This window comes from Sylvia atricapilla, chromosome 7, assembly GCF_009819655.1.
Source record: "Sylvia atricapilla isolate bSylAtr1 chromosome 7, bSylAtr1.pri, whole genome shotgun sequence".
NCBI lineage: Eukaryota > Metazoa > Chordata > Aves > Passeriformes > Sylviidae > Sylvia > Sylvia atricapilla.
This window is the reverse complement of record NC_089146.1, coordinates 8044925-8057664: the sequence shown is the minus strand read 5'-3', so window position 1 is coordinate 8057664 and position 12740 is coordinate 8044925. Positions and strand designations below refer to the sequence as shown.

The 12740-nt window shown below is 39.3% G+C and overlaps 2 protein-coding genes across 2 annotated transcripts in view; one reads left to right on the top strand and one right to left on the bottom strand.

Moving 5' to 3' along the window:
* Positions 1 to 12740, bottom strand: part of MYO1B (myosin IB) — a 200390-nt gene that overhangs the window by 139653 nt on the left and 47997 nt on the right. The window lies entirely within an intron of this gene.
* STAT4 (signal transducer and activator of transcription 4) overlaps positions 1543 to 12740 on the top strand; it is a 38733-nt gene continuing 27535 nt past the window's right edge. The window contains exons 1-2 of the mRNA XM_066322537.1: positions 1543 to 1670; positions 3217 to 3361. Coding sequence (XP_066178634.1) covers positions 1543 to 1670; positions 3217 to 3361 — 273 coding nt within the window. The remainder of the gene's footprint in view (positions 1671 to 3216; positions 3362 to 12740) is intronic.

The window sequence follows — 12740 nt, the reverse complement described above, 5'->3', positions numbered from 1 at the left end:
AGCATCCCTGTAACTTACACGGCAGGCCTAAAGGGGGCTGCAGGCTGGACAAAATCTTGCCTTTTTTTTTTACTTCACATGAAAATATTAAGTTTCCTCACTAATCTTGTTAGGATATCATAATCACCAGAATTCACTAGCATTTACAATAAAAACTCCCACCAACAGTGCACAGACTTTAAAATCTGTGGGGTTTTTTTCCCTGAGTGTGAGGTCAGGAAAAATGTGACAGACTCCTGAAGTTCCCTTCCAAATGTTAACAATTCTCTGATTTTATTCTATAAAATATTAATGCATTATAATTTGATTCCTTGTATGTATCACCAGAAATAAGGTTTGGGATTCTTTGTCGATACAGCAACACAGACAGCAAAAAACTCCTGTGCCTAACTCCTCGTCAGCAATTTTAAGAAACAAAAGCAAATATTCAGGCAATATTTTGTTCCTCTGAGAATGGAAGTAATAAAGAGGAGGGAAATGTCACTGGGCACGTTTCCACTGACGTTATATACAGTGTCCTTCATAACACATGCAGAATCATCCTATCAGCCTTCGCTGAGAAACTAAAACCTGTCACTTTTACTTTTGCATGAGTAAGTGCTCAGGACTCCATTAAACTTGAGATACTACCTTTTTTTCCTTCTGACTTTAAAAATAGCAAAATTAAAGACTACAGCATTAAAAATATTATGTCTTTGTTTGAAAGTGTTGACATTCTAAAACTACAGAACTGGAAATAGAAAAGGTCAGCTTTCTACAAAAATGTTCACTTTGATGAAATCTTGTCTTTCTTCAGGAGAAGTTTCTATCAAAAATGTTCCAACAGATCCACAGTTTGTTGGCCCTGTTCAGTCTTTAGCCCCTGACTGTATTTTGTGTCTTTTGCTAAGATGAAATGGAAGACCACCTCTGGAATGGGATCAGGGAGTTGGCAGAGCCCACAGATCTCAGCCCTAGGACTGAGATCCCAGGGCACATCAAATATAATTCCATGGCAATTTAAAGTAGAGAAGATGTTCTAGATTTAGGTTGTAAAGCAGTACTCTCCAAACAGAAAACGTGAGGCTTTAGGAACAGTACAGTAACACACAACCATGATGACTTTAAGAAAATTTTGAGTGGGATCAATTCACCAGAAGAGACCAAAATCATTGCTTTCCACTCCCCTTCAAAAAGAATAGTTCTACCTGGGTTTGAAGAGTACAATCCTAAGCTGCTTCTCTTGATGAGAGATGGTGTGTAATTTTTGCCACTTCATAAGCATCATAAAGTATCTCAAAAAATTTACATGAAGGAAGGGAATTAACAGAGGTGCCCATTCATGCTTAAGAGCCAAAACTTCTTTAATGTGACCTTGCTCACATTTCTCCATTTTCCCTTTAACTGACTAAATTTACTCAAGTATCACCTGTTTTGAAAAAAAAAATAATAAAATGTCAAAGTGTATGACCTACAATGAAAATAACTGATTTATGCAGTTTGGATTAATAATTCATATTCATTTTTCAATTGCAAACATGTTTAATTCCTCTCTTTTGTAGTATGTCCCAATGGAGTCAAGTTCAACAACTGGAAATAAAGTTTTTGGAGCAGGTAGACCAGTTCTACGATGATAACTTCCCCATGGAAATCCGACACCTACTGGCACAATGGATAGAGAGCCAGGACTGGTAGGATTTCATTCATTCTGCCTCCTATTATTTCAATCACTAACAGTTCTTTTGTTTGCTGGCAGGCTTTAACATGCTCATTTACAAACTGTGCAGGTATCTACACTCCAGTAATACTATTTCACTAGTTATGGATTTAGCCATTTAAACTTAAGAAATACTGGGAGGTGTAGTTTCACATTTGAACTTACGCCTAAACAACATCCAATAAAAATAGATATAAAAAATAATGCAAGATAATTTTCAGTGGAAATGTATACATTTACATCTTGCAGCATAAAATTATTCATTTGTCCAAAATTGCACTTAAAGCTGGATAATTCTGGGGAACAAGCCAGCTGTTTACAGGAACTGTTCTCTAGGAGGTCAATTTATGCACAAATTTGGATTCAATTAACTTGAGAGTTATCTTAAGAAAATTCCAAACTGAATGCAAAAAAAAAAAAAAAATCTACAAAAAGAAAAAAAAAATAAATATAAGTCATACCAGAAAGAGATATCTCCATTTTTCAAGCTAAATCCACATGACTATTGGAGGACTATTGTGGAGGGGGAAAAAAAATCTGCTAAGGAATAAAATCTTTCTTTACAGTTTATGGCTCCGTATTTGTTGGACTGTAACAAAATGGGTAACATTAAAATCTCCTTTTTGCCAGACATGGAGTTAGCAGGTGTACCTCAAACAGGCATCTGCTATTTGTGAGGCAAGGAGAGAGGCTATCCCAAGGACAAGGATACCATGCTGTCCAGACTTTTTCCTCCTCAGTTTTGCTCACTAATGCTATTGCCCTGCACATACCAAGCTGTACCAAAAACAGCAGAACCAGTAAAGCCTGGCTGTGTCTGTGTCCTTCCTGTATCTCCTACATACCCTTCACCAGTAGCCTCAGAGTGTTCCTGTATCCCCAAATAGTTTGGCTGGAGGAAGGCTCATCTGGTGCCTGGTGTGAAGAGATGTATCTGCTGCCTGGCCATCTGGCTGTTGCCTCCTGGAGCAAGTTATTGCTGCCATTTTCCTCAGTGGAGGTGCTAATTTGGATTCCTTTCTTCTATCAACCTGCCAGATTGCCATGAAATTTGTAAGAACATTCTATCTTTTGGACTTCAAGGCTGTTGCCAACTTTGTCTGAAACTGGGCAGCAAAATCAGAAATTATATCTGTGTGACTTGAGTGAGAGGGACAGTTTGCATAAGCCCCATTTCTTCTGACAAGTGAGCTGGAAGTATTTAAATATTCACTGGACCAGAGACTAGAAAACCCTAGTTGTCTCCTCTAGCTGACTCTACAGTCTGTGCTAACACCTCACCCTCTTTTTATAGATGCATATCTGTAGGAATACTAAAAAAACACAAAATCATAAAAATCATTATTCACAAGCTCTAGCTATATGCAACTCACCGTATATTTCTGTATTAAAAAAAAATCTGTAAAAAAGTTTTTTTTTTCCTGCCTAGATTTTGAATAGGTTTTCATTTTCTGTACTGCTAGATTGACGCACCATACAACATTTTAAACATGCGTGGTTGTTGTTCATTGACTCTCTAGGGAGGCTGCAGCCAACAATGAAGCAATGGCAATGATCCTTTTACAGAATTTGATCATACAAGTGGATGATCAGCTGGACCGAGTTTCACAGGAGAAGAATCTGCTCTTGATCCACAACCTGAAAAGAGTCAGGAAGCTGCTGCAGGTGGGTCATTACTTCACATGACAAATTGCACTGCAAACCCTTAGTGGTCTCTGGAGGCAGTGCTCGGGCTCTGTGGGATGCAGGGTGTTCCAATGCCCAGCTCAGAGCTGCCCCAATTGCCACAGACTCTGAGCAGCTATGGCAAGACTGAGCCTTCAACAAGATAATTCAAAGTAACAATTCCACTCTCTTTCTGTGGAACAATAATTCCCGTTTCAATGCATGCAGCTTGGATACAAATGCTGTGACTTCTCAGCTCTGTGCATATCTGTGTTTCACTGAGCTCTTACAAATAACACTGTACAGTGCTTATAGATGCTCATGTTTATTACAAATGTAATTACCGCCTTTCAGACACCTACAGCTATTTAACTATGGAATAAAATACATGCTTGGGGCTTAAGGCAGCACCATGAAAAAGGAACCCCTGTAAATCATTAGCATGCTTGCTGTTTTATGCTTTTTTTCTGGGAATATTTGTTATGAATTACTTAAAGGATTTACCATCAGGCTTCTGCAAAATATTTATTTTGATTGCCTGAATGTTGCTCTAATAATTGTTTATCTAAGGCAAGGATTCTCAGAGTTCCACTTCATTAGTCACCTACTTCCTGACATCTATCTGTCTTCTGCATAAAGCAGATATGCCATTGAGTTTAATGAAAGTTTGGGGGTTTTTTCCTTCTTTGTTGGTGTTTTCCATAAGTACTTAAATGATAATTACATTGCTTGCCAAACATTTTCTTTATTTGAGACATATGTACATACACACTCACACACTGGCCTGGAAAATCTTAACATGACTTCATCAATTACTTTGTTCTCTTTATGGTTGTGTCTTTTTACTCTTCATCCCTAGTGGTGGCCTCTTAAAAACATGACACTATTTCCATCGTTTCAGCTTTTTCATCCTATGTTATGCAAGCAGCCCCCTGTAATTTAAAAATAAAGTAACTTTTTGTTTCTTTTCTGGTTTTTGGAGCAGCACTTCTCATAATTTCCGTACTCTGCAAACACCTGATTTACTCAACTGCAGAAATCCTGTTGTTTCCTTAATGATCTTGGCACATTTTACCACAAAGCTGTATCACCTTAGTGAAGGATTCTTCTACACAGGCAGATGTTTAGAAAGAACATTTCAGACCAAGCATAGAGCATATTACACACAAGCTCTACAAAATCAAAGCCTCTCATTGTTGTTCCTTCTGCTCTTTGCACCATGTTTTTTTATTCTATGCTTTTGACCAAAATTTGAAGCATCTGTGCCAAATTGGGCACACCAAGCCAAGCAATCAGGTGTTGGGTGAACTCATTTGAGTTCACGTAATAATCAGTGTGAAAATAGTTTTTTTTCATTCAGACTTTCTTTCAAGTCCTGTCACATTTGGAAATTATATTATGACATGCTTCAGGAAGAACACAAAGCAAAGGAGGCTTATTCTAGAAGGGCAAGAGGAGGGGAGTTTTAAGTGATTTGTGATTAAATGGCTTCTCAGATGCTAGGGTCTGAGTCACAATTCCAGAACAAAACAAAATGCTCAGGCATCCCCATTATAGCTGAAGAGTGTTATGAACTCCCTGAGAGGACATATGTGATACTGGAAATATACTGCTTATAAAACATGATCTGAATCTTAAGCATTGCAGTGAGAAAAAAACAAACCAGCAGCTCTCCCCATCAGTAATAATGTTGACCTTTCTTCATTGCATCAAAACAGCACATAGCCTGAATTCAGACAAAAAGCAATCCATTCACTTTCAAAATACACATGTAAACCACCAAAAACTGGATGGCACTTTCACTGCTGGAGCTTTTCCTGATCTTGAACACTGTCATCCACAGTCTGTATTCTGATTTCCAAAATAATTAGAATAGGCTGGAGTAGGACCAGGCTCTTGCAATGGTTGTTATTAGATAAGAAAAATAATTTATACTGTCTTAAGAAATCTGTGACACCAGAATTTTTGGCCTTTGTGTAAAACACTATGTTACAAATTTAAGTTATAGAACATAGAAGATAAATGCATTTTCAGCCAAAGTAAGGGATGCATGTGCTGTACAGTTACACAGGCAGTCTCCTGCTTCAGCTGTCAAAATTATTTCTCCACTGATTAGGTAAGCACATCAGTAAAGAAATGCTATAGTAGTTGAACTCAGCTGACAGACTATCCTTATTATCAACTGTCTAGTGTTATTAATGGACTGGACATGACACATACCATGGACAGTATGTTCTGTAACATTCTTAACTTCAAGCATGCAAATTATCTGATTATGGGTCTAATCTTTTTTTAATGCATGGCTGGTTGGATTTTATTGCTGGATATATAAGAAGATTGGAAACAGACGCTTTGCTTCCCACCTACAGCTGGAAGCCCTTGCAGATACCTAACTCTTGCAATTGGAGCTACATTGTGACAGGTTCATGAGACAACACCAGAAAAATGTGGCTGATGTACAGAGTAGAATGCCATGGCCCTTTTTGTCCCAACACACCACCTAGGGAAAGGGAGGCTGGAAAGGTACGCTGTCTGTAAAACCAAGGAGATTTTTCACTGACTGATGAAAGAAAGACTGGGCTCCTAAATAGGTAAACATCTTTTCCTATCCGGTGACTCCATGAACAGTGTTGGTTTGACTTTCTCTGAAGGTTAGTAACCATGAACCCACCTTTATCTCTGCTTCACTCTCTAGTGTGAGCACTTCTTTGAAATTTCACAGCTCCCTCCTCTTCCTTCCCCTCTGAACCACACACAGATGCACAGACCCATGTGCATTGTGCACACACTCAAAGCTGTCCGACCTCAACACACAATGTGAGTACAACATTTGTTCATAACTTTGAGCCAAATTGTTGAGTAATACTTGACAAAAGAGATAATGCTGGAAACCAGCACTTATCACGATGTACACAGCATAGTGTGTTGAGATGTGGTAAAGGTTCCTAAATGCTATGACAATAGCAATAATAAAGAAAAATTCAATTAGAAAACACACAAAGGCTAATCAAAAGCAACCTGCAGTTCTTGATAAAACACAAGTTGAGAGACTAACATTTAGTCAGAAATACAACTGGATGGTTAGTGAAAAGCAGCCTTAGAAGAGGAGGCAATGCACACTCCATAAAAGCCTGTGCAGCTGTTTATACTAGACAGGCAAGGACTCCTTAGGATCAAGATTCCTGGTGCTGTTACTGAGTCTGGAGAGTGTTATTTCTAGGAGTCTCCAGCACCACAGCCAAGCACACCTCACCTAAAAGACCTCCCTTAGATTTCTGTTATAAAACTGAGAAAGTTTTCTATTCTGACTGTTTACTGAAACGTCTTTACATAAATATGTTAGTTGTTCTCTGAAAGCAAGAATGGAGATAGTGAAAGAAGAGAGGATTTGCCTGCCTCAGTTGCAAGTTTTGGGCAACCTTGGGGGTTGTGAAGGGCAAAGAATAGAAGTCCAAACCCAAGAAGTTCAGGAAGGTATGTCTGTCTGGCACTCCTGCTTTTAGAACACAGGGACCATCCCTATTCTCTCACTATTAGAGAAGTAACTATAGAATATGGCATTCCTGCTTAGACTGCTTACATTTCCAAAATTTTCTGCAGGCAAAAAGAAACATTGACCAGGAAATATGTAATTTGATAAAGTTATAGTACTTGAAAATAGTGATGAGAAACTTAGCTAAGCAGCTGTGGTCACTGCTAGCTCTCTGTAATTTGCTTCTCTATTTCTTACTTTCATTGAAACATATCTTCTTCTTGACATTAATCTGGTATAAATGCACACACTTTATTAAAATCAGGGTCAGCATTTTAGGTTAAAATCCTTCATATTTGCTTCCTACATTATTATTACATCTCTAGTCAGCAAATTGGATTTATTTAGTAGCAGAGTAGCTTTTTGTTGCTGTGCTGTTCAGTGGGAGACAGAACAGCACAGTCACTTTCTAAAGTTAAATTCTCTGTCTTCCTAGAGAGCACCTGCTCCCCCCAGCAGCAGTTTTGGAAAGGAAAGAGGGAGAAAATGTTCAGAGGCAGTGGGGGAAAGAGCAGGGAAACCACACTTATAGTTCTTTCTCCTTCTTAAAATCTAGATGGAGAAAAGCAAAGTGGATTAGTTACAAGGAGATGGTTTGTGCTGTTGTTATGACAACTAAACGTGAAGGGCAGATGTTAAGCTTTGAAGAGCTGCCCAGCACTTCTAGGAACCAAATTGCAGATGTAAGAGTCTGCATGACCTTGGCCCATGGACAGTTACATCCCAGTTTTCAGAAGGAATGTTTTTACGTGACAGTGTACCTGTCCCTGATGGAAGCCCCTGTGCGATACATAAGTGGATTTAGTGCACATAGACTCTCATAAAATGTTAAAGCAGCCCTGTGGTTAGAGGGTAGAAATGAGCCCAGACACAGACTCCTTGTTTATCCCAGCCTGCAAAGGGCCCTGGTTTGTTCCTCTGTACAGCTCAGCCATCCTGACTCCAACCATTCCCTGCCTCTGCCTGCACCAAGCTCCTGCTGGAGGTTTCCCTTGCAGCCTCTGACTGCCGCTTATTTTCTGCAGAATTCTGACTGCAGGCTTTTAGCCAGCTAGACTGTGACTGCAGGTTCCAACAACAAGCTTTAACTACAGACACAGGCTGACCTCACAGCAGTGATTCTCCCTCCTCAGGATCCTTCTTGTTCTGGCTCCCAGTTCCTCAAGGTTCCTCCTCCTTCATAACTCCCTCTCACTCCCTCACTTCACTTTTATCCCACTTTATTGGATACAGCTGTTACTCATCAGGGGCGAGGTCACTCATATTCCCTTCTCCTGCGCTAAAAGATAGGCACTGTCCACATTCCTGACTCACATGCCAAAATCCTGGCTTGGGGGAGAGCAGCCAGGCTGCAGTGCAGCCAGGGAGCCAGGGCAGGGGAGGCTCAGAGGAGCCAGGGAATCAGAGAGGGGCACTGTGCCCCAGTGTCCCACTGCTCCATTTAGGAATGACACTGGTGGACAACTGCCTGTTCAGCTCTGGGATGTCCTTCCCCCCACACACACACTCCAAGCTGGAAATCTGGAGCACTCCCCAGGTGCATTTTAGACAAGAAGTAGCTCCATGGAATGCAGCCTGGACCAAGTGAACTCTCAGGAGGAGCCACTGTCTGTGCTGTGTTCTGTGATGGGTGTAGGACAACCCCATCAGGACAAAAGCAGAAATTCCCAGAATCATCCTATTCATAACTGAAGCCCTTATTTATGCTCTAGTCTCAAGACAACTTCTGAAAGCACTCCCTTCTCATTAATGGCAGCATGCATCTGTGTCACTTCTCTGTTTATGGTATTCAGGGTGAAATCTGATTGCATTAATCTTCCTTTATAAAAGTGAAATAACAGATTTCAGATATAAGAAGGGCTCTCTGCTCATTTACCATTGAAGCCTGAGTTAATGAGTATACTGTGTGCTCTGGGGAACAATTTGCTGTAAATTATGTATATTCATGAAATTCATTTAATTCTCACAGTAGACTCTCCAGTATTGGTGAACTTTACTGACTCCCCAGCCCAGCTAGAGCCTAAAATGAGGGGAGGGAGGGTAATGGGATTATGCCTGAATGAGCAGGTCTGTGGGCACACACACACCATTAACACTTTTGGGTCTGTTTACAAAGGGAGAGGTCAGGCAGAAGCACCAGATCTGCCAATTCACACCAGCCAGTTATATAAAAACAAGCTTTTGGAAGTTTTTAGTAAGTAGTTGGGAAACAGTTCTTTAGTTACACTACTTTATTCTACACATCTTTGGCTGTTTTTATGGAAAGTCTGGAATAGCTTCTGAGGCTGTCTTCTGTCATCTAAAACAACATATATTAAGCCACTTTTTTCCATGTAAAATTCACTGTTTTGATGTAGTACAAACAGAGATATCTTTACGTGATGCTGCTTAAAAGAGTAACACAGCAGTGCACTCCTGATTCTGTGTCATGTTCCTGGTTATACTGCCCAGTCTGTTTCCATCTGGGCATTGAACATCCCAGTGCTTTTCCAGATACAACTAGGTGAACATACAGAAGTTCCTTAGTTCAAGTGACTGTTTACAAAAGTCTCTGTACCAGAAAGGAACGTGCATGACGAATCCTAAGATTATTTATTTCAGTACCTCAAAGTGGACAAAACAGCATTAGATCCGAAACAGAACATTACAGTTGGTGCTCGACAAACAATTCTAATAAGCCCTGTGCTGAGAAACAGTTGCAAAGAGTGGAAAGAGCCATTGATATTTAAGTTGCAGTTTCCTGTTAAAGCTTACAAAAGGGTGAGAATGGAACAAAACAGAGAAAGTTCCTAATAAACCACAGAAGATCCATTTCAAAATGTTATTTACACATATTTAGCACTCGTGTAGCCTGCCAGATCAACAACTCAACACGATAAAGTGGGACGTGTTTTGAACCAGCTTGTCCTGCTGTCTAACACAATTCAGATTGTATTAAACTGCTCCCAGTGAGTTTTTCAGTACAGCCATTAAAGCTGTTTACAGAAAATTTTGGCATGCAAATGGGAAACCCCGCACAGAATTCTGTTTGCTAAAGCAGCTAGGTGTCTGCTCGTAGCAACTACAGCCTGGTGACTGCATGTCAGCTGATAAAGGTTTTTGAAAATGATTGGTACCAGACTGAAAAAGGTTACTTGTTATGAGTAAAATACTTTGGGGTTTCTAGTTGTTACGTAAAGAACTCGACTTTGAAAGTTGAGAAATGTTTTTGTGGAATGAAAAAGAGTTAACTTGCAGACAGAAGCAAACTAAATAACCTCTTGTGGGCTTTGTTCATTCTGAAGTATTAAGAGTCCAGTTGCAGTTGAACATCTGCCTGAGAGATTAGTTAGTAATACTCAGGTCTTTGTGCCCAGAGGAGGAGGGGGATATGGGGATCAGTCTGCTCTGTCCTCTGATATTTCACCCTTTTTCACAGGGAACATGGTATTTTTATTTACTTTCAAATAAATCTAATTTAGACGAGAAGTTATTTATTCTCAAATAAATATCAACTAAGAAGCATCACTACATTATTCACTCCCCTGTCTGTACAGTTCTACTATCTGATGATGATGTCTACAGAAACGTATTTTCTGTAGCTTTATCTCACCCTACCTGCTCAGAAATCTGCTGTTTCTTTAGATTATTCCTTGAGTGGTCTTAGTGGCTGCTGGGAGGGACTCAGCAGTGGAATTTGAGGGCTAGAGGAAAAGATCTCTGCCTTCACAGCTCATTCTCTGTGCTTTTACAGCTTTGCCTACTACAATTTAGTTGCATACACCCTGAAAAAGTGATGATCATCTGGAAGTTACGCATCATATGTTATGAGAAAACTACAGGACTGCATAGCTCTGTGCTAGGACTTCCCACACATCATAGGAGTTTTCTAAAACAATGAGGTTGCCTTTAAGTTCTCTCACATATTTTGAGAGGGGGAAGGGGAAATCTAAAAATAAAAGTACAACAAGAGCGGTCTAAATAGATAGTGTCGCAGGTACATCCTCTTAAAGACCTAGATAAAACAGAGACATCCTTCTAGTAGAAGAAAATTTTTAGTGAGAATTCTGCCTGCTTGAAGTACAAGCATTCAAAAAACTCCAAAGCACTTAACCTTTACCAGGCTAACACAAGGACTGGCTCTTTCTTTGTATTCTGCTGTTGTCTTCATTAGGCTTTCTGCCTGGATGCATAAACAAAGGTAGGAAACAAATCAAGGCGAAGTGTTAGTTGTCATATTTGAAGGTGAAAACGGGAAATATGTGTGTACAGCTATGCCTTCCCACCCACACATTCGAGATACACTACTAAACCGAATCTTTCTTTCTTTCAAAAAAAATAAAATTATAGACAAAAGGGGGTTTTCTCCCTGTTTTTGATTTTATGAAAGATGATATATTTGCTTTTCCAGAAAGATGCTGAGTATCAGACTAGTAAAATAATCATATCACAAGTGAGCAATAAGGAAGGAAATGTATTTTTGCTTGACTTTGTCTTGCTGTTTCCTATCTCTCCTCCCTTCCATCAGCTTCTTTAAATATTCATTCAGTATGAACAAACACTTCAATGGTCATACTAAATAACTCTTCCACACTTCCAAGTACAGCTCCTATTGAATACAGTTAAAAGGCTCAAGAAGGGCTTTTTCAAGCAGAAATGAGAAGAAATACAGCTGATGGTTTTGAGAGTCAAAAAAAAAAAAAAAAAAAAAAAAAAAAAAAAAAAAAAAAAAAAAAAAAAAAAAAAAGAGAGAGAGAGAAAACCTAAACAAATTCTGAAGCAATTTTCAGAGTTGGAAAGCACCAAAACCTACTCAAGTCCTTTTTTAAGGTCACCTTGAAAACACGGAGATAATCAGGCAACCCCCTGACTGACTTTCTAAAGGTTTCAGTGCACACCCTTCTACATTATAAGTGGAGACCAACTAACACCTAATCCCCTGCTTTAACCACTGAAAACAGAGCCAGTATTCACTGAGAGGTGTGTACAGAGCCCTTTGACACATGAAGAGCAGTCAGTTTTAGTGTGGCTGGGAGTGATCCACTTTGTGATGGAGCTGCCCACGGGAAAATCAGCTAAAACTTTTGAAACTTTAAAAATGGGAAGAAAAGAAGGGTAAAAGAATTACTCTGGTCTAGATATCTTCATTTCTGTCAGAGTAAGCAGTAAATTCCACATACGAAAACTGACAGTTGTTTGGTGTTTGTTTTGAAAGCACGTGCATTTTAAAATGTCATAATATGTATTTTAAAGTTTCTCCATGACCTTGCAGCTTACAGAATCAAACCTTGCATTTCCCCAGCCACTATTTCATGCACCTTTAACATACTCCAAAGAGTTCAAGCTGTTTTAAAATTTGGCTAAAGGGCATAAACTCTGCATGCTATAACGTACAGATCGTTTTTGCAGAAATGCCTCTTTGTTTTTCTTTGTGATCTAGTAAGATACTGTCACACCAGATGTCCCTGGAGTTGAAAGAGTGCATGCGGGGTGGCAGTAGGAAGGTTTTCTCTAAGGAAATGTCATCAGCATTCACAGAAAATTGTCACCTGTTCAGAATGAAAGTTCAAATTCCTCCTGTTTGCTTAAATTCAGCATCATGCTGGTAGTTCTTGAGAAGAATCCAGTCCAAATAAGATCATTTGCTGTTTGTTGTAACTCGGGGCATGGAAAGACCTCATTGGAACAGAAGAGAGGAGAAAGAAAACTTCTAAGAACAACAAAATTACAGTAATATTAGCAGATATTTTGATCTGAAGGAAGAAAAACGAATCCTCAATTTCTCTGTGTTGGTATTTGTCAAAAGACAAATATAAATGTTTTCCTTACAGTGTTTAACTTCATACAATTTTGCGTAGCTAAAGAATC